Raw genomic sequence first — 22878 nt, 5'->3', positions numbered from 1 at the left:
TTTTCTGAGGTCTTAGATGTTGAATCTTATATTTCAATCAATTCCTTTTGCGCCCACACCTCCATGACTCTGACATGAGTCATCATTTGATAAACATCCTTGAAACATTAGTTTTCACATTTTGGGGGTCCTTGAGCGTAACTATAATGTATGTCTAATGCAAAAATAAAATTTAGAAAAGTTAGAAAAATGTAAAGAAGAAAGTAAAAATCAACCATAAGCCAGTCATGTGGAGATAATCATTCATAACATTTTGGTGCGTGTGTTTCTAATACATGTGTGGGTGATTTTTAATATAATATTTTTAATCTGCATTTCTGTTTCATAATAATATATCTTTTCATGTCAATTAATATTTGACTACAGGCTTATGCTGTGACATCTTTTACAACCTCCCCCTCCTAGAGAGAAGCTCACTTTAATGCTTCTGTATGTTAGTTTCTAGGACTTTTCTGTGCTTATTTAAATATATTTTAGGTTTTAAAAATAAAACCTAAGTCATATATAGCATTGGACCTGCTTTTTCACTTAACATTATTGTGTGAATTTTTATCCATCATGTAACTGTCTTAAAAATATGATTTCTAATGGTTCCATTATATTCCACTAAGGGTGTGTACACATAGTTGATACAATAAATATCTTTAATTTTAAACCTATCTAATTTAGGATTGATGCTTAAATCATTACCCCTTCCATAATGGAAGGGGTAATGATATTTATATTTATATTTATTCAACTTCATACAAGAAGATCTAGTTTTGTTTCATCTTTGTAGTTATATAGCCAGTTGAAAAAGATGAAATCCTTTATTCTAAGATTAAATCCTCTCAATGGAAGCTTCCATTATGTGAATGGATCCAAGAAGTTATGGCTAGGTCCCTTCAGAGGGTGGAAAGGAGGCCATGAACCACAACATTGTGGTTGGTTGTGGTAGGAGAACAACTTGTCCTTGAATGGGTCAGGTGGGCAGGATGGAGGGCAGGATGAATGCCTAGGAAGGGCATCCTCTCCAAAGTGCCACCCTCACTATTTGGAGGGAACACATAATGAAACCAGGCAAGAAGTTCCCAACATTTGGTGTTTCTTGCTTGTTGAATTAAAAACCAAAACCAAGGGGCACCTGGATGGCTCAGTGGGTTAAAGCCTCTGCCTTCGGCTCAGGTGATGATCCCAGGGTCCTGGGATCGAGCCCCGCATCAGGCTCTCTGCTCTTCAGGGAGCCTTCTTCCTCCTCTCTCTCTGCCAACTTGTGATCTCTGTCTGTCAAGTGAATAAATAAAATCTTAAAAAAGAAAAAAGATTAAAAAAAAACCAAACAAACTAGTAACTTGTTCTTCTTATTGATTTCATATCCCTGGTTCTCTTAAAGATGCGACTCTATAAATCTATAACCAAGGACTAGTAAGTTTTGATTTGTACTGGGATGAAGGTGATAAAAAGAAATGTATTCCATCTTGTTATTTTTGGTATTTCATCTACTTTGAAAATGGCCTTTTAGCTCTCTACTTCAGTTTAGAACTACATGCTCTGATCCCAACTGTTCAAGTGTCTCTAACATAGATTCTGTTGATCATTAGACTTCTAGCTTCCTTTTCCTGGAAATCTTTCAATAAAACTCTATTATAGTTTAGGTACTTTGTTAGGTCTTTAAACATTAATTCCTCTCATTCTTATCCTGTCCTGCAAGGTAAATATTGAATCTATATACATTTGAAAAAATGGAAGCTAAGGATTTTAAAATTGCTACCCAACCTCAGGCAGCTGGTAAGTTGTGGGGTCTGGATTGAAGCCCAAACCTGTGTGACTCCAGAGATTTCTCTACTGTGCCAGTCTCTGTCCTGATACAGGAATTGATTGCATGAAATAAATCAATTTATGTCTTTACTATTTCTTGTCTATTGTCTTGTGGAAGAGCTGGTTTAATTAACTCTCCAAACATTTGTGCCTTTGAGTTGCGGGTCAGTGATTTTGACACATCCCCCACAAAGCAGCACTTAAATCAAAAGCAAAGACATCTTCCAGGCTCCAGGAGAGGAAGCTAAGTTGTATAACTTAGCCACTCCTACTGATTGGCCCAGCTCCCAAACAGGATTGCAGCTTGACAACTGAAAACAAACAAAAATGAAAGTTTTATAAATGTTGGGGGAGAATAAAAAGCATAAAAGGAAAAGAAAATAAGAACCTGTTCAATACCACATAAGTGAAGTCATCTCTGCTAAAAGAAAGGATGTATTTCAGAGAGACGCACAAAGAATCATTGAGGAGTTAGCAGGTGTGAAGGAAATTCAGGGCTGTATTTTGGGATATGGATTCCCTTGGCCAGGCATCTTCTCTTGACCTCTTCTCAAGCTTTATAGGTTATAGTATGACTTCTAAGTCTGTTTGGCACAATGCAGTGGGTATGAAGGAAAGTATTTTATGCTTGGTTTCAAACTGATGTTTTAAAATCTGACCTATGTCAAGATCAGGTTGGTGTGGAAGGGTTCCCCTCAAGAGGCCCCTCCCTGCCACTTCGCCAGGACACTCTTCCAAACGAGGGGCCTGCTGCTTCTTCTCCAACTCCACATCCCATGCTGTGACCTTTTGCTGGAAACCTGCAACTTCTGCCAAATTACTCTGTCCAGTCCACTTGTAAATAAGGGCTTTGTTCTCAGAGGATCTGCTTATTGGAAGTGTATTGGACTTATTTCTCTAAGACAAATATTTCTCCCACCTTTTTCCCTTACAGAATTTATATAACCGGTTTGTAACTTGTGGTCCACATAGTGATTTCATAACTCTTTGTGATAAAACTTGCCTAAGAGACAGTATCTTTGTCCATCTCTCACTTTCTTTCGATTTTATTTCCTCAATACAGCCTTTGCGTATCAGTGGGCAGACAAAAGTCATTGTCCAATAGACCAGCTATCTGTGTACAGAAAATAGTCTTTATCTGTGTATGATTTTTGGCCTTCTTCTGACTTTAATTTTGGGGAAATTTCTGAAGGCCAAATTTTGATGCATTTTCTGTAAAAAAACAGAATTTATTTTATCTCTGCCACTGAGTGCTGGAGAATAAGAGATCTGTGATGAAAATGTGTGTGCTTAATGAATCTTGGTGCACTGAGAAAATAAAATAAAGTTAAAAAAATGTGTGTGCTTTAAAAACCATTAAGTTTTCAAATGTTTGGGCTAGAACTAATAATTCTTTTTCACTTCATCCTCTTTAAAATATTTTTATTGTAGAAAATTAGAAAATATAATTAAGGAAAAATATCTATAATCCCAGTATTAGAGAAAACCAATGTTAACATGTTTGTGGTTATCCTTGTAAACTTTCTTTTATACATAGCCATATTTTATTTGTATAAAAACTAAGATCACGCTCTGTCCTATTCTATAGTCTTTTTTAAAAAAAGTGCCTAGATGTCTTTCTATTATATTTGTACTATGTTTATTATATTAGTTATATAATATTCTATCTAAACTATATTAGATATTATAAATAAATTATAAGTTAAACAGTAGTGCTATTTTAAAAAGGAGTTGGCATTGCCACTAGAACATGATGAATTTAAAATAGAGCTAGAGATATCAGTTATTTTTAAATGATATCTCTCTTTCTTTGTTCAGATATGTCAGCACAGCATCCAAAAATGTGCTTAATCTCAGTTTCTTTACCATGCAATCTAAATCTCTAGATACATACCATTATTAGTGAAACAAAGTAACAGTCTTAGAGACATCTATACTGGGTATGATACCTAACTACCATTAAGTAAGCTGCCTCCTACATTGAAGAGTCTACTTCTAATCACTTCCAAACAAAGAGTTGATTTCAACTACTCTCTAGCATTTTCAAATAATTTTATCCACTGCCTAGGCTTTGGTGCGAAAATTACTGTTTCTTAACAGAATTTCACAGTCCAACATTAATGGAATTTGGATCCTGACTTTCCTTATTTTGGGTGGGATGCAAGAGAAGAAGTGATGAATAATATCAACAAGGGATGGTACTGGGTTTTAGAGATTGGCGCTAGCTCAATAAGAAGGGAAGACAACTACTCCGGCAACTAATATTGCATTGTAGGTTAACTAAGTAAAATTTACATTAAAATAAAAAGAAGGGAAGATAGGATATCCTTCATGGATATTATATTGAAATATATATTTATTTTGGAAAACGTCAAACAGTTCAGTGATCTCTTTAAACACCATGCAGGGTCATGACTGAAGGTCTAAAATGCAGAGATACTGCCAAACAGTAACACTGTACTCCAACCTACACTAAGTAATACTTACTTCAAAAGAGAAGCTCTCAAAGAGTGGCTACACTTATCCATTGACTTGAATTTCTCCATTCACAAATAGGACATATTATATAAGCCCCAGATGTTCTTTTACCAAGTTGATATTCTGAAGAGATACTCTAGAGGCAGGAAGTGTATATATGGATGACTTTGGCAAGCATCGGCATCAAATTGGGCTTCATTTTCTATCTGGTCTCCTGGCCTAGTTGGAATGGTTGCCTCCTAGGAAGATCTGGCACATCCCTCGTCTAAACACAGTGTCTCCTCACTATCATCCCCCGCATTTTGCCAGTAACTGCCTTCAGCAAGATAGGAGTCGCTTTCCCTAAAGGCTTTGGACATGATCACTTTCCCCTTGGCATCTTTTAGGGAATGGGAAAGCTACTGCTCAGACATTATTTTATTAACTCCTCTTTTTTCTGAGATAATATACTAATGGCTCTTCAAAAGATGTAAGATCAAGGTACTCTCTATCATTTGGAAAGGACCTTCAAAACCTTTTCATTTGATCTTCACGAACAATCTCATAGACTAAGCGGGGCAGGCATCCATGGGCAGATTTTCACAGATAAAGAAATGGAGAGGTATTATTACAAACATATATGTGCACTTAACATATGAAGATGGCATTGCTGACAACACTTACAAATGACAGGCTTTATCCTTCCCTGGTCCATGTCCCTACACCCACTTGATTGCTTTGTGAGTGAAGTCATACATTTGCAGAAGGCTGAACATAACCAAACAGCATTCTTCCCCAGGAAGCCAGCCTTGATATACACCTTCCTAGAACCAAGGAACTGTGAATATCACCAGCAGCATTTTAATTTTCTCAATGCATTTGCTAACTACTCTGTGTCATGCTGCTTATTACTTCAACAGTAGATGTAGCAGAGGCCACACATAAACATACACTTATCCTTACTTTCTAATATTCTGGACTTATTTATGTGCATGTTATTTAGTTATGTACATATATAATTATATTCTCATAGGTACTAACATATTTTGGTTTCTTACTGAAATACAGAAAACAAAAAGGCCTTTTGTGACAGATGTTATTATTCCTCATCTCCAACTCTTATCTAACTACAGCAAGCTAATATATATATATTTTTTTACTTCTTTTTTTTTAAAGATTTTATTTTATTTTTTGACAGAGAGAGATCACAAGTAGGTAGAGGCAGGCAGAAAGAGAGAGAGAGAAGCAGGCTCCCCGCTGAGCAGAGAGCCCGATGCAGGGCTCGATCCCAGGACCCTGAGATCATGGCCTGAGCTGAAGGCAGTGGCTTAACCTACTGAGCCACCCAGGTGCCCCAGTATATATATATATATATATATATATATATATATATATATATATATATATATACCTGTCCACTCTTCTTAAATCATCTTATAAAGAATGTGAAGGTCCTTCTTGAAACAGAAATGTCCTCATTTCTCTATACCTGTATGATGGCCTTCATTATTTGGATAGGAGAATAATGCTTTGCTTTAGTTCTCTTGCCTTTTCGCTCTCTGGGCAGTGTTCTCTGGACCTACTTGGATCCTCTTGGCATCTTGTAGAACAAGCTGAATCCCAGGTGTTAACGTTCTTACCTAGGAGGAGTGGAATTGGGTCAAAATTGCCTTAGGATGATATTACGCTAACACTTTCTTCTAGCTAAAAAAAATATTGTGCCATTTGATGTCTTGTTTAGTATTCATCATTGGACTTCAATGTGTATTTCACTATTAAAACATGGATTGTCAGGGCGCCTGGGTGACTTAGTGGGCTAAAGCCTCTGCCTTTGGCTCAGGTCATGATCCCAGGGTCCTGGGATGGAGCCCTGCATCGGGCTGTCTGCTCAGCAGGAAGCCTGCTTCCCTCTCTCTCTGCCTGCTTCTCTGTCTACATGTAATCTCTGTCTGTCAAATAAATAAAATCTTTTAAAAAAATGGATTGTCTTTCAGTTATGGTGACCAACGAGATGAGAAGTTAACAGTATCTGTTTTTAAGACCAGGTTTTTAAGACCAGACTTCCCTATCTGGTCTTGTTCTACTCCTTTCAAGTGTCTGTTTCCAAATATTGCTCTTTGGTTTCAGGAAAAGCTCTCCTCTACTCCTTCCATTCCTAGACCGGCTTTCAGGAAAGGTGGTCATATTTGTCATCTACCTATGAGGGTAGTTTGAGGCAGAAGTGACTTTCTCCTTGCTCTGTCTCTGGGGGTGCAGATGTCTTCTGTGACATCCGCTGTGACTGAGCAAACTCTCCTGAACATAGGGTTAAGTATCCTGTGGGCATCCAAGAGGACAAATGAGGCCGTGGTTCATTCCCTCCCAGAGCTCACAAACTACTCAGGGAGACCAATTACAGGCAATGACTAAAGAACTGGCTGATAGAAGATCATGGTCACAGGAGAGCACAGGAAAAACTGCATTTCCAAATTGCCGTTCCTGTGAAACTTATGGGAACTGGCAGTTTGGAGCCTGGTTCAGAATAAAGGGCTTCGAATCTTCTCTTTTCAGGTATGATTCCATCACATCTGAGAAGAAAGACTCTCTAAGCTGAACCTCCTTTGCTTTTCTGTCATGGGTGCTCCATGGAATAAAGATATCTATGACTGATCCATTTGTTCAGCTAACACATGATGAATGTTGATTATGTGCTCTACTTGGTGCTAAGCATATCACAGTAAGAAAACTCTGTCCCCATCAACTATTTTATGTACTATTGAGGATAATGTGAACGTTAAGGGATAGCTGTGATATAGTGTGTCAAGTATTGTCATAATGATAAACACAGTCTACAAGGAGAAACAATGGAAAAGCACGTAAGTTATGAGGCAAGATTGGACAGGGAAGCCTCTAGCTGCTTTCTAAGTTGAGACAAGAAAGGCAACGGGAGTTATCAGGGAAAGGAACTGAGAAGGAGCAGGGTGAATTTATGAGTCTAAAGGTAGAGGAGTGTGGCCGAAGCACAGGTTGTGAGTGCTGGGGTATAGCAGGGAAGATGGGAGAAGATGGAAAAGAAAACAGAGGGAAGACACTTGGTGAGACATGAGCCTCTATAGGCGAGTAGGAGTTCAGATCATGCCTGCCATACTCAGGAGCACCTATTTTATTTGGAGTGCCATGAAGATTCATTGAAACTTAGTCGGCCAGTGACACAATCTGATTTGTATTTTAGAAAGAGTAGTCTTCCTGCTGTATGCTGCATGAATTTGAGAGCAAAGTATTAGAGAGAGAGAGCAGTTAGTGGACCTTTAAAATGATCCACAAGAGGTGACCATCAGGCCATGGCAATAGCAGTGGAGCATAATAGAGAATTCAGTAGATGTTGAGGAATTAAGAGCTATAGGACTAGAGGCCTGATGGCTAAGTATTGCGGAAGAAGAGAGAATCAGACGGACTTCTGGCCTGGCAGACTTTATAGCTGTGACCTCATTTACTGAGATTGGACTGAAAAGGAGGAATGAGTTTACGGGGGAGATATGAAGATGATGAGTTCCTCTTTGGATAAAATGAGTTTGGGGCACCTGGGTGGCTCAGTGGGTTAAAGCCTCTGCCTTTGGCTCAGGTCATGATCCCAGGGTCCTGGGATTGAGCTCCGCATCGGGCTTTCTGCTCAGTGAGGAGCCTGCTTCTCCCTTTCTCTGTCTCTGCCTGCCTCTCTGCCTACTTGTGATCTCTGTCAAGTAACTAAATAAAAATAAATTAAAAAAAAATACTTTAAAAATTAGTTTGCAGTACCTGTGGGTCAACAAAGGTGACATATATATTAAGCAGTTGTTTAGATGGATTTGAGCTTGGGAGAGAGATCTGACTGGAGATACAGATTTGGGAGTCATAGACATACAGATTATGGCTAAACAGTAAGAATGATGGAGCTTGCTTACAGAGAACGTCCAGAGTGTGTTCTGACAAGCACCAGCGTGTGAGACATGGGTGTGTGCTGTGCGTTTGTGGTGGGGTCTCCCTGAAAGAAATACATGCAGTGAACAAGCAAGTAGAAAGAACACTGGGAATGTGCAGTTCCAAGGGTCAGAAGGACACAAGAATTTCTAGAAGGATGATGTCATCAATCAACTGTGCTAAAGATGATCAAGAAGGATAAGGAATGGAAAGTATCTATTGCATTGTCACAAAAGCATCACTGAGAATATTTCAAAGGGACTGAAAAACAGATTTCTATGGGTTCAGGTGTGAATGAGATAAAATTAAATACAGACAGCATGGCTGGACTTTTTTTTTTTTTTTTTTTTTTTAAAGCTTGGTCATGAAAAACAAGACTCTTTACCTTCCTTATGCTTCTAAGGTCAAACGGAATAAATGTGCTCTTTTCCTCCTGGCTATCTGTTAGATATCTGAAGAGACTGCTTCAGTGTCCTCCATATTTTCTTTCATCTCAACTAAAATTCTCCAGTTCTTTTTATTGTTCCTCATGTTGGGGACCACAGTTGGTGGTCCCTCACTCTCTTCAGCATAAAGGGGAAGGTTATCTCACAGGCCATGGGTCAAGATGACCAGTCTGATCATGGAAATAGGGAGAATTTGAGAAGCATCGGTTGACATGGTAAAGTGTCCCTTTATTATTTCATTTAACAAATATTTTACCATGTGTCAGATAGACACCAGGAGCCCATCAGAGAGGAAACAATAATTTGTGTGGGCTTTAGAGGAGTGTCTCCAGGATAGCTCCTCAGAGATGAGCTTTATGGAGCCAAGAGAGAGTGAACCTCAGACTCTTGGAGAAAGGAGTCATCATAAGGAGTAGGTTTCTTTTCTTTGTAGGCCAGGAGTTGGGGGCAATAAGAACAGGAAAGAGGAGCCTGAAACCTTGCTCTTCCTCTAATTTGCTTTGTGACCTGAACTAAGTCACTCCTCTGAGCATCTGGTTTCTTATTTGTAAAATGAGGGTGTTGTCAGATATCTAAAATGTCTGGCAGTGCTCTTGGATTTCATCATTTGAAACCGACTGAATATTTACTTTGAGAAAAATAAATCCTGTCAATGTGCCATTACTATGGTATTTCTGGACCTATGTGGTAGTTACCTGGGTGTGTTTATTTTATGATCCTTCATTTATGATTTTTTGAATGCATGTCATACTTCAGTAAAAAATGTTTCTAATAAAAATGTCATTAAAATAATAAAGGATGCAGTTTTTTTTTGGGGGGGGGGCGGTTGGAGAGAATGCTGTTGTCAGCATTTGGATAAATGTCTTTCCCCAAATTTCACAAAATCTTTATGTGAAAAGTCACAGTTGGCCCAGCAGGAAACCCAGGCTTGGGGGCGACTTCCTTCAACAAAGCTCCCAGCCAGGAACATTTGGTTGTGGAATGTGTGCTAGCACTGCTCCCTGGCACTGAGACTAATGCTGGGCAGGTAGTAATCCTGGTGACATAATCCACACACTCCTCTGGGATATCCCAATAACTGGGAAAGAGACTTGTTCTCATTTCTAAGCCTCATCACCATCTAGTCTCTGAATCAGTGGCTTCAAAATTAGGGAACCTATTTACTTTGGAGAGGGAAGAAAAGAGGCTGCGGTAGGCTGAATTGTTGCCCTTGGTTGATTCTTTTGAGTTCTCTGCTCCTTCCTTTTTCACTAGTATGTGGAAACCATATTTGAGGTCTTATAGTCCCCTTGAAGCACATTGTCCGGACCCGGCGTCTTTATTCTGGTCAAAGAATAAAGATTCTGTTCTTCTGGAGGGGATTGGAAGGTTGGTGATTTAGCCTTAATTATTCTTCTTCCCAGGATGAGAATTCCACCACTTTCTGTCCCCTCCCTGTCCTAAGCTCTTCACCATCAGGTCAATTGCAAATTTAGGACACCTCTGCTACTGTGTGAGATAAGTCATTACATGTGATTCCTGGCTTAATGGTTGGCTTATACGTTGGCCTCCTTCTGCTTTTTTAAGCACATCCCCAGCCACCTCCTCCCCAACTCACAAATCCTTGTACAGGTTTATATTAATAGCTACCTCCAGAATTTATCTTTGTGGGGGAACTCCATTTATTTGGGGTGCTGAAGGGGAGAACCTGAGTGACTTGGCTATGTGGATAAAACAGATATGTCCTGGGATGCCTGGGTGGCTCAGTTGGTTAAGCCACTGCATTCGGCTCAGGTCATGATCCCAGGGTCCTGGGATCAAGTCCCGCATCAGGCCCTCCGCTCAGCAGGAGCCTGCTTCTCTCTCTGTCTCTGCCTGCTTGCGTGCTTGTGCTCTCTCCCTATGACAAATAAATAAATAAAAATCTTAAAAAAAAAAAAAAAAAGAAAAGACAGATATGTCCTTCAAATAATAAACACACAAGGAAGAAATTGTTACTCTGGAAAGAAAGAAGACACAGATGAATGGTGCAAAGCTGGACTGTATGCAATGTGACTCACCCCTCCAGGACTTCTCTCAGTCCTTGGTGATGTTGTTAATCTCACAAAGCATCTGGGGTGAGTGAAACCACTACAGTGCCAGCCCTGATGCTGCATTTGGGTTGCCTGTGAGGGAGCTGTTCCAGCAGGGATGGAGGTGTGGTGACAGCAGAGAGGAGGTGTGAGGAAGACTTCAGACTCTCATCCTGCCAGAGAGTGGCAATTTTAAGCAAGTGTTACCAACTCCTCAAGGGGTGTGGGCTGGAGGTGGGCAGCTGGCATTTCAGTCACACACACCATATTACCTGCCATCTTTTGAACACAATGCTCTTCACACCTCACAGCTGTGCAAGGACTGGCCTTGCCCATCTCCAACATGCTGTTGGCTCTATGGCGCCTTTCTCTACAACTTTAACTTTCCACACTCTCAGCCCTTCCTCCGCTCACCCCTGTTAATCCTGCCTTCTCTTTCCACAGTATTTGTGTGCATTCTCCTAGTGTGACTTTCTCACCAAAGTCTGTAATTATCTGCTAGATTGTGAGCTTCTCTGAGGAAAGACTGTGCAATGTGCTTCTATGTGTGTCTGTGTCTGTGCCTGTCCAGAAGATGTTTCTATCCATGTTGTGCCCAGGGCTTCATTCCTCAGCCCACCAACATTTACTGAGTACTCATGTATGAAGTATGAGGTCATGTGCCAGCAACAATAGATCTGACGGAAGCCTTGTCTTTCAAACTTAGACCTGACAGAGAAACAAGCAGGGTGCCCATTTAAGAACTTGTACTTGGTACCTGCTCTTTGTCATGCCCATGCCAACTTTGGGCTATAAAGATGAGTGCTTGGAGTTGCTCATGGCCCAGGAGTGAGGACAGGGATGTCGTGGGGATGACACAACAGCAAGATAAGTGCTACAAGTCAGGGACGCAAGCCCTCCCATAACCTCACCTTGGAGACTAGTGGAAGTGTTTGTGGAATGTGTAAGAAAATTAATCTCAGGGAGTCACAAGGGATCTGTAGCCTCACAAATTTTTCTAGCCAATATCTTTGTCTTTATCAATTCTTTTCCATATACATTTTTGAAGAACCCCCTTTAAAAATTAGTATCTAGTGTGAGGGGCTCAGCAAATCTCTGCATGTTTTCCTTCTTATATGCAAGAAGACTTATTGGGGCCCTAGTGTGTCTCCAGCCCTGGCTTGAGTGAGGTGCCCAGGGTATGTCCCTAGTAGCTCTGGTCAATGTAGATAGCCATTTGCACTAGAGGGAAGTCAGAGGCCAAACACCCCAGAGTCTTCACAATGGGCACCCAAATTCATGACATGGCAATTCTCTTCCTCTGACCCTACAGACTGTGCATCACAGGGGAACTACCATGTTTGTGGGAGTCACATAGTGAAGATGAGATGGGGAAAACCATACATGAGCAACCTCTCCAAACTTAGATCTAGAATATTGTGGGCACTGGAGAAAAGTCCAAATCTTGTAGCACTGTTGAGTTGGAAGGAAACTTGGGTATAATCACTCAAACAGTTTTCAAACTTTCACATAGTGTTCTCTCCACATGAAAGCTTCAGAGAAGATCCAAAACCAGAGAAGTGGAAAATTTTTGATTGAAATGAGTTACTCATGTATGCAAACCATGAAGTCTGGCCGCTCACTTTTGTTGACAAGGACTCTACGGTACAGAAAGAAGAGGGACTTCCCTAGGGTTACCCAGTGAGTGAGTGGGGATGCCTTCTTCATGCCAGACCTGTGTTTCTCCCACCCCCTTGGCCTTGAATGAGCACAAGGCCCTGCCCGCCAGGGGGGGCCCAGCTGGGATTGAAGAGACCCTGCATCCATTCAACTTTCCCCCAGGATATAAGCAGACCTGCTGGCACATTATCACTAATGTACAAAATGTGAAATTGTGAAGGCCTGTTTGCCAATTCTCTTATCTCCGCTGGCACAGAGAAGGGCTCGTTGGAGTTCTGCGGTGTTAGAGTATTGTTTCTCCACCTCACATCCCTTGGCTGTTCTCACAGAGACTCAGGAAAGGCTGCACATATAAATTCACATAAATTACCTTTACAAAATGTCAGAATTAAAAGTGGATTTTTATTTTAGGGATGTGCCTCAAGCTTGTTAACCCCTTCTAGTGGGTACATGTGTCACCATCAGAAAAGCAGCTGATTTCTTCAAAAGCAAGGTAAGCCACAGGAACTTACGCCCACGCTCCCTCCCCAGCCGCGCGCTACCTCATTGGCAGAGGTAGCAGTTCTTGTCAGAAAACTATGGACTTTCCTAAGCTCCTGGCTGGCCCACAGATAATCCTCTGGAAATAGTATTTTTAATCTGGTGGCCACCATAACTTCACTCTTTATCACTTCTTTTTTTTTTTTTTTGAGTTTATTTTTTTTTTTTAATTTTTTATTTTTTATAAATATCACTTCTTCTTAATTGACTTGACTGGTCAAGTTCAGAAGAGACACAGAACCCACCTGGGCCTCAATTTCCTCATTGACAAAATGTGGAGGCTAGCACAGATGTGTGTTTCCTAACTAGGCATTGTCTGCCCAAAGATCCAGAAAGGTGGTAAGGGGGATACTTAAATAGTTATTAAAATTTCAAAAGCTTTACGGAAATCACAAGGCACCTGTAATAGGGTTACATAGAGTTAAAATCAATCCCATGGAGACTTCCGGAGTTACATGGGCGAAGCCAGGGCAAGTAAAGAAAGTAAGGGAGAAACAGCTGTGCAGGCTTGCCAGGGAGGCAGAGAAGGTGAGGATCCAAGACTTCCTAAAAGAAGATGGAAAAATGGGAAAGATAGTGCTGGAGAGTGGCATGGATGGGCCTTGAAAAAAGGTCTACCATGAAACAGCCTGAGTTTTACTGCTATTTATTTTACTGGTATCTCTGTGATACTTTTTATCATGTCTGTCCTATTATTTATTAAACTTTTGTGAGAAGGAAAAAGTCCCCAAACTCCCCCTTTCTTTGCCTCTGGTTGGAGTTGTGGCCACTCAGTGTGGCCAGCTACTTCTTTCAAGCTGACCAGAAATTTTCAGCATAGTTCTTTATACACTTTTCTAGAAAACAAATATTTATTGGGGTCAACTCTTCAGGATGTCTCTTTGATTTTAATAAAGAAAAAAACAATTATCTTAAGATTGCACAGTTTTTCCACAGGACAGAAAGACAGAAATCTTTCAGTACATAGTGGAGGAGAATCTTCCAAAATAAGGAGTTTGGAGGCACTGGAAAGGGTGGGGAATGTTTCTAGATCTGATAGTTTATTAGAATGGAATGGAATATTTCCAGAAATATTAAGGAGCCAGTGTCAGTAGTAGGATGGAGCTTTGATTCGGGGTCACATTATCATTTCCATGACACTAAAACTCTTTTGTCTTTATGGGCCTCTCCACCATAACATTGTCAATATTAAAACTTACATTTCTATGTCATTAAATAGTGTCGTTAAATCAAAACATTTCTTTTGACCATAAAAACTGTCTTTTCTTTTCTTTTTTTTTTTAATATTTTATTTATTTATTTGACAGAGATCACAAGTAGGCAGAGAGGCAGGCAGAGAGAGAGGAGGAAGCAGACCCCCCACAGAGCAGAGAGCCCGATGTGGGGCTCCATCCTAGGACCCTGGGATCATGACCCAAGCCGAAGGCAGAGGCTTTAACCCACTGAGCCACCCAGGCGCTCCTCTTTTCTGATATTAAAATAAATTGACATGTTTCCTGAGCCTCTAAAAGGTTTGTGGACCATAGGCACTGTGCCTGTCATACTTAACAGATAAATCAACCTGATGCGAGGTAGAGGAGAAAGCTTTAGCTCCTGGGGTTGGGTGCTGGGTACCTGCTGGGGATGCAGGAAAAGTTGCTTCCTGGGAGTTTTATCTCCCAGCCCAGAGCAAAGCAGAGATGACTGACTGAGACATTCTGCAAAAGTGTTTCCAATTGATCAACATGTAAATTTGGTAACTGTATCTCGGCTTCTCTTCTAGGTGCTCCAACTTGAAGCAGTGAGCAAGAATCTGAAGTCCTGTTTTGATTCTATTTAGCTACTTGGGTGAGGCCCTCACCTGAGTGTTCCAAAGTTTGCAAAATGAAGGAGTTGCACTAGACATTGATTTTCCAGCCACAATTTATGCCCCATGTGCTTCTGAAATACTATCAGAAAAGATCATAGAGAGATAGATGAAAGCATGTATATAGTGAGGCAGGTATACTTAGGTGAGGACCCAGAAATAAGTTATTTACTGCAATACTGTATTAAATTTAGCTCTGAATTTGCTGGCAGCTGAAAAATATAGAAGACTTATCATCTAATTGAAGGAAGAATTGCGCAGGTTATTTACTTTAGATATTTACTTGGCATTACATTGAAGGTCATGCAGAAGATATGATCACTAGTTGACCTTCGAGGTAGCTAGCCTCAGGGCAGCTGGAAAATTCTCCCCCATCCCCTGCCCTTGAAATGTACATTCCACCCACTATTCCCACAGTGGGAACCACAGCTGAGGAGAGACAGGACACAGCTGAGAGAGAGAGAAAGGAAAAGAGAGTGAAGGTGTTGCTGAGACCATATTGACCTTATATATGATGGAATCCAAGTATGTCCTGTGTACAAACTTTGAAGATTATGAAAAATCTTCAAAAAAAAAAAAAAAAAAAGGCAGGGAACCTGGGTGGCTCAGTGGGTTAAGTGTCTGCCTTCAGCTCAGGTCATGATCTCAGGGTCCTGGAATGGAGCCCCATATCGGACTCTCTGCTCAGTGGGGAGCCTGCTTCTAACCCTTTCCCTCTGCATGCTGCTGTCCCTGCTTGTGCTCTCTCTTTGACAAATAAATAAATAAGCAAGCAAATAAATAAATCTATCTTTAAAAAGTAAGTAAACTTTTATGGTTCTAGCGGGCACATGTAGAGAGGTGCCTGTTTTGAAGCACCAAAGACAGCTCACATTAAGTTCTCTTGCCTGTTAAACCGGCCACCTACTGCTCTTTGTCTGATCTCTCCTTGCCCTCTGTGTTGGGGGACGGCTTCATATTATATCAGAACATCTCCAGAATTCGCAAATCAACATATTTACTAAACATTGTATGTTTTATTACAAAAGCAGCACTAACACAATTTAATTTTTTTTAAAGCAAAAAAAAAAATCACTTTCAATTCAATTACCTCAATAAATCTAAGTATTTTTCTTATGGTCTTTATCAATGTAAAAAATTATTCAAATCATCCTATCTAGAGAAAATCTTTTTTTGCTTTTTTTTTTTTTCCACCTAGGAAGATACGTCCTTCACTTCCTTGCTCTGGCAGTGGTTATGCATGTTATTTTAAATGTCTGCAGGCTATCAATTGGACAGACTTTACAACTGTCGGTGTTTACTTGATTTCTATTTCATTACCTCCCACAATAAGCAATTAATATGACTCCCTTTTGCTCATTGGAATGAGATCAGGTCAAAAAGCATGGACTTCTTTTCTAAGCCTTGACCTTACTTCCCTTAGAAATTGTGTGATTTGAGTACTAAATGCTAAAACTTAAGATTCCATGGAGTGTTAGAGAATAAGGATCTTTTTAAATTATAAATGGCCCCGAATGGGTCTGTCACAAGGCATGCTTTATCCATGTGAAGCAGCAAAAACATTTGAATTTGTCTGGATTTGTTTTTAGTATTAATACGCTTTTAATATTTCAATGTCCACTATTCAGGCAGAGGTAGAAGAGCTTATCTGTTGCGTTGGGGAGATAAATCGTCTGGGAGGAGGGTGATGAGGAGGGGAACTGGCCCCTTTGATGTGGGCACTCCTCTCATATTGGGGAGGTTGTAGAGGAAGTTACATTTGCTGTCCTTGCAAAGATGTCCCCATGACCAGAGCAGAGCTGGAATCATCCTGGATTAAGGCGGCCAGACTCCATTTTCCACGATTCGTGGCTGTTAAGAATTGAATTGGAGCTGAGTTTCCTTCTTTCCTGGATCTCAAACAGCTTGGTCTCAAAGTGCTCTGATTTTCTTCCCAGAGTGTTTCCAGAGAAGACAGCCTGAGGGAGAGGAAGTGGTGCAAATTAAGTCCTCCCCCTGTTTTCCAGGCACAGGAGCCTTCTGCAGATGTCTGTTGTGAGGCATGCGTTCGCAGAGTGTGGCAAATACAGAAGCAGGCTTTTCTTCCCCCAAAGGCACAAACCTTCCTTAACAGGTTACAGGGAACTCCAGAAACACTCTTCCTTCTAATAGCCTGCTGGGTGGTTGAGGCGGCAGACCTGCCAGGGAGGCTGAAGTACTTCACTGATTGTTCTGTCTCTGTCTCTATCTCTCTTTCTCTTTCTCTCTCTCTCTCTCTCTCACACGCACACACACACACAAGTGCACGCACACACGATTTCTCCTGCTTCTATGGGTGTGCCTTGTATTTCCTACAGGCCAATTGCTGCCTTTTGTGCATTTAACTTAAAAAAAATTACTGAAGACTCAGCAAAGCCATCCTGCTGTAACACAGCGTGCCTCAGGATGGGTGCGCTGGACTGGTCTGGAAGCCCGGTTGGGAGCCCAGGGTGGGCATCGGATGCCCCCACAGCTATCTGAGTGTGCCCTGGGTGGGTCCCTAAATGCTGTGATTCCCAGAGAGATACAGGTAAAATCATCTTGTAGGGTTGCTGGGAGGATCTGATGGGGGACCCATCATGTGACCTACAGAGTCCCCTAACCAGCTGTGTTTTCTCCTGCATTCAAACATCACAGGGTGACTGGGTACGTCCACCTCTGTCTGAGAGAATCCCTGTCATAATTGACATAATTGCTAATAGTGCGCTTTTCATGCTCCAAAGGGTCCAGCTTTAGGCAATAGGTTATGTGCTCACACTATTGTTACCTCTCTTAATTCCAATGTTAAGAATGTACACTGGCTGGGGTCGGGGCTGTTTCTCATGGTCTAGTGTTTCACAGGAATTGAGGAGATCGGATTTATCTGATTTAAGAACACTGAAGCAGCTTTGAGAATAAGATGGCATTCCCAGTCACAGTGAAGCAGGGCGCAAAACTCACCTTCTGTGTAGCCTGGACAGTGTACTTACTGCAGGCCAGACTATCTGGCCTCAGCTTGGAAATGGTGACCTGATGTGGGGGCGCTTTTTACTAGAGTAGCGTGTGCTTTCTGTTTATTTTGTTCAATTGTGCTGTGTATTTATAAAATAGATTAAGTTTATTGTGTTTTTACTTAAGTCATATATAATCATTGCAAGCATCCAGAGACTTCTAAATCAAAAAATGAAAATCACCTATCATCCAGAAATAACCATGAATATTCTATTTTATTTCTTTTTAGATGCTTTCTAACCCTGCCACATAATACATGTATATACATATTCAACTTCCAGTTTCCTTTCTTCTTTCTTTTTTGTCTTTTTGAATTATTTTTAACCCATTTGAATCTAATAATTTGTAATTATTCATAATCTTTTTTCATTAACAATATATTTTGGATGGATTTCCATGATAAAAATATGCACTTACATTTTTAATGTATATAATGTAAATTACATTTCACTTTATGATATAATGTATTTAACCAATTTCCTACTGACTGGTTCTTCATTTTACTATATTCTTTTGGTATTAGAAACAGTATTGCATGAGTATCTAATGTGACTGTTAAACACAATGTTTTGCTATTAGACATAAAGTTGTGTATTTTTCTACTATTAGACACATGTGATGAACTACCTTCTATATTGATGTCTTTGGGCATTTGTCTACATTATTTCCTTAGGATAAAATTTTGGAATTGTTGTTTTTTGAGTTAAAATATGCTCAGTTCTAAGTGCTTTTGTGCCCTATTACTACCCAAGCAGCATAGGAAAAGGTGCATTATCATTCCTTTTAAGTGTTAAATTTTAAGTTGTCAGGCTGATGGTTTTTTTTAAGCAAAAATTCTATGAAATCTTGAAGATCGATTGCTTGGTAATTATTTCATACTGCCATCTCCATACTCCGCTTCCTGTCCTCTGGGATTCAAGGCTGGCGGGGGGGGGGGGGGAAGGATCTACTTACAGCCACCTTTTGTCTGTCTAGAGGGTCTCTGCTTCCCACCCCTCCTACACCCCCCCACCAAATGGCCTAACAGGGTGGTAGTGTCTGCGTTATTGAACTGATTCATTAGTGCCTTTGTTTAGTTAACCTGTGGGTGCTTTTGTCAGTTTCAGGAACATCATTTGCACACTGCCTACTTTTTGCCAGAGCAAAGGACAGAGGTGACTTCTTTCCCCTCTTTTTTTTTTTCTACTGAGAAGATTGTTTTTTCCCTTGTTTTAGGTAGAAGAAATGTCAACGATTAGGAGTTTTGAGGGATTCCACCCTGTGTCTCTGAAGCAAGAGGGAGATGACCAACCCTCTGAGACTGACCAGCTGTCCATGGAGGAGAAGGACCCGGAGCCAAGGCAGATTTCAAGGCAGCCAAGTGTGACTGAATCAACACTCTACCCCAATCCTTATCACCGACCTTTTGTCTCACGGAAGTACTTCGCTACACGGGTAAAATTTTTGAGGTTACAGTTTGACCTTCTAAAATACTACACAAGACTACTCTTTAGAATATTCTAATATCATTATACATGCTGCAAGTTTTACCAAGTATTTTCACATTTGTTACCTAACAGTCATAATAAGCATGAAGTAGTTAGCTATCCTTGTCGCATTTTATAGGTGAAGGAGCTAAACTTCAGAGAAGTTAATTGTCTATTTTTGATAATCATGTAGTGTTGAGGAGAAGCTGGTTATCTTGTTTCCATGGATCCTTGGCTCCTCAGTCCTGTGCTCATGTTAACCTTGATCTCCATAGATTAATGACCTATGGAGAGAAAATCCAAGCAGCTGGAATATAAATCTGTGTGCGCAGAGTGGGTATTTGCTGCATGTTTGAAAAAGACGGGGTGATGGAGTAGAAAGCCTTGCTGAGAATAGGTTGAACCTCAGGGTCTACACTGGGATACTGGGATTATAGTGTGGGAGTAGCACTTCGAAATCTCAAACCCTTGCCTGCTGTCTGAACCTGAGCTCTTTCTCCTGAGCATTGGAGCTGAGAGAGCAAATGGAAGAATGAGTATGGATATGGAGTTTGTATGTCTAGATATAAAAACGAATGGGGCGCCTGGGGGGTTCATTCTGTTGAGCATCTGACTCTTGATTTTGGCTTAGGTCCTGATCTGGGGGGTTTGAGATCAGGCCCCATGTCAGGCTCTGCCCTGGGCATTGAGTCTACTGGAGATTCTCTCTCCTTTTCCCTCTGCCCCTCCCTGCTCACTCTTTCTCTTAAAAAAAAAAAAAAGAAAGAAAGAAAAAGAAAAAAAGAAATTTTGAACCTCTAGCATTTAGATCAAGTGGTGATGGCGAGTGCTTCCTGGGTTTGAGTACTTTCTCTCTCTCAAACTCTCCTTCCTACTTATCAGTGCTCTTTCCCAATCCTTCAGGGTTCTTGTTAACACAGTAATTGCTGGCTCACAGGCCACAATCAGTCGGTGGATAAATGCAATTGCACAGTGTGGTAATAGAGACCATCTCATTTTTGAAGCAATACATGGGACACATTTTGAAAAAAAATTTTTTTTTCAACTCAATCTTATGAATAAATTGTGGCTAAGATGTGACAATATATAAAGCTTTAACGAATCCTGATTTGGTAGTTTTTAGAACATCTTTGGTTAAGATAAAAGTTGAACTAAGTTGACTCAGTGTGTGTGGGGTGTGTGTATGTGTGTGTGTGTGTGGTGACATATGCGGAGCATATGGTTTGTTTTCCAAATCCTGTGAACTTTATTGAATAAGCAAAATTAAGTTGTAAGATGCATCTGGGAAGGAAATCAAAGCCCCCCCCCCCCCTTAAAGTCATCTCATCTTTGGTAATGATGATGTATCAGTCACAGCTTGATGAGATAACAACCATGAGTGGTACAGAATAAGAGAGGCATCATGCTCAGAAGTGGGTGCAGTTATGAAGGCTGGGTGTGTGGGGGGGAGCTCTGCAAAGCTATCATCTTTGCCTCTGCTGATGGGAATGAAGTTGCCCCATGCTGTCAAGTGAAGAGGCCGAGAACACGAGCTGCCACAGTGGCTGCTGTCCTGCACTGATCTGCAGGGAAATGACCGAGGTGTCCTTCTGCCTTGCAGGCCTGACACTAATGTCTCTCATGGCCAACTCTAACTGGGAAACGGATAGAATAGGAAATTCTAGAAAATGCAGTTCTAGCTTAGCTACATCGACAGTGTAAAGCCACCATGGAGTTTTCTTTGTTTGAGTGATGCTTCTATTTGTGTGGCTCTATGTAACTTATTCAGTGAGGCCCCCTGGAGTGACACTGTAAGGTAGGCCGAGGAGGGCTTATCATTCTGGTTTCATTGTGGACATATTACAGCTTCAGGGGAGTGAAGTGACCTGGCCAGGTCGCACGATACTAGTGGAATGCCTATAGCTAGAATCCGTATCTCCTGTCTGTAAGTCCAGTCAGTGGTCTTCCCACCATCGAATACAATCGCATTTACCGCCCTTTCCTAATGGAGCCAGTGACAGACTCCAGTCCATGTGAAGAATATCTTCTTCCTTGGGTATACAGAAACAAGCCCTAAATTCTCAAGAGGTTGGGAGGGAAAGCTTCTAATCTTGTTAATGAATTTAAAGTAGACTTGAGGACTCTTTAGGGGCTGAGAGGGCTACATGCTCAAGGCGCTCAGCATTTGCTCTCCTTCAGACCAAGAAACAGTGTATGTGTGTGTATTTATATATATATATAATATTCTGTGAGCATGTGAGTGTAATGAATGTGCTTTATATGTATTTTTATATTTTTTATCTATATCTTTATCTATAAATTTTCTCATTTGCAACGAGTAGATAAAATACCAGTTTTATACAGAGGTTTAAATATTCTTAGTACAATACGTGGCACTAAATGTTCTAAATATTCTTAGTATAATGCATGGCATGTCTATTAACATTTCATAAGCAGCATCTCATTGCTATAATGAATGCTTTTTTCCTTTCCTGTTGATTTGACATTCCCATTTCTGTATTTGGTCATAGGGAATGACGTTAAGTGCCTGTGACCTCACCATGACTTCCAGAGGGAGACACAAATGTAGATGTATAGCATTTATAGTAGTAAAGAGGTTTGAGTGAAGGAAACCAATTCACTTCTCAGGGAATAATTCAATAAGACCCTGGCTCTGAATGATTCAGATCTATGAAAGATTCATCGTAAAGTATCACTTCTTAGAGCTGAAACAAGATCGACAGATGATCTGGTCCCCTGGTTCTCCATCTTCATCATGTAGACAAATGACCTGGAAATCTTGTGATAATGCTCATCTGACTCAATAGGCCTAGAGGAAAGCCTCATATATATCTTCTGGCAATAAGATGCAATCTGTCCACAGACCAGACCTGGAGCACCAATGAGCTAGTCAACATTAAGGCTTATAGAGGGATGCTTGTCCAGTGTCATAACCATTAGTGAGCACCAACTTCCCCAAGAGGCTAGTAACAAGTGCTAAAGCTAGGGTTAGAACCCAAGTTTTCCGATTCCCAATTCATAGTTCTGTGATCCCATGAAACAATTAAAAAGAAATAAGTTTATTACAGTACAAGAATTTAAAGCATATAGGTTGTAAATTCAGAAGAACAGCAAGTAAATGAGTTGAGGAATTCCTTGATCAAGTATTTTGTTTTATTACATGTTTTAAGACCATTTCACAGAATGTGGTTTATTGAAAAAAAAAAAAGAAAGAAAATTGTCAATAAGCAAAGTAAAAGTCACTATAATCTTCCTGTCCAACTTTAACCAAAGTATATTGAGTGTGTGCTTATACGTTTTGGTGTATATTCTCTCTTACTTTCCTCCTCACATGAACAATTGGTTGTATTAAAATATTTCCTATGTCAATAGCTAAACTTCCATAAAATCATTTTTCACCATTCAATAACATTCCACTATAGAGATATGATTTAATTTATTTAACTTTTAATGGACATGTTGTTTCCTACATATATATATATCCATATATATCCATATATATATGGATATATACTTAAGATTTTATTTTATTTGTTTGTTTGACAGAGAGAAAGAGTGAGAACACAAGCTGGGAGACAGAGGGAGAGGGAGAAGAAGGCTCTTTGCCAAGCAGAGAGCCCAATGCTGGGCTCGATCCCAGGACCCTGGGATCATGACCTGAGCCGAAGGCA

The 22878-nt window shown here is 40.4% G+C and overlaps 1 protein-coding gene across 1 annotated transcript in view; it reads left to right on the top strand.

The window, feature by feature from the left end:
- TPRG1 (tumor protein p63 regulated 1) overlaps positions 1 to 22878 on the top strand; it is a 152865-nt gene that overhangs the window by 10205 nt on the left and 119782 nt on the right. Inside the window, exon 2 of the mRNA XM_059165217.1 lies at positions 18957 to 19175. Within this exon, the coding sequence (XP_059021200.1) occupies positions 18966 to 19175 (210 nt within the window). The 5' untranslated portion in view covers positions 18957 to 18965. The remainder of the gene's footprint in view (positions 1 to 18956; positions 19176 to 22878) is intronic.

The sequence above is a fragment of the Mustela lutreola genome, chromosome 2 (assembly GCF_030435805.1).
Source record: "Mustela lutreola isolate mMusLut2 chromosome 2, mMusLut2.pri, whole genome shotgun sequence".
Taxonomy (NCBI): domain Eukaryota; kingdom Metazoa; phylum Chordata; class Mammalia; order Carnivora; family Mustelidae; genus Mustela; species Mustela lutreola.
This window is presented reverse-complemented; position numbering and strand designations above follow the sequence as displayed.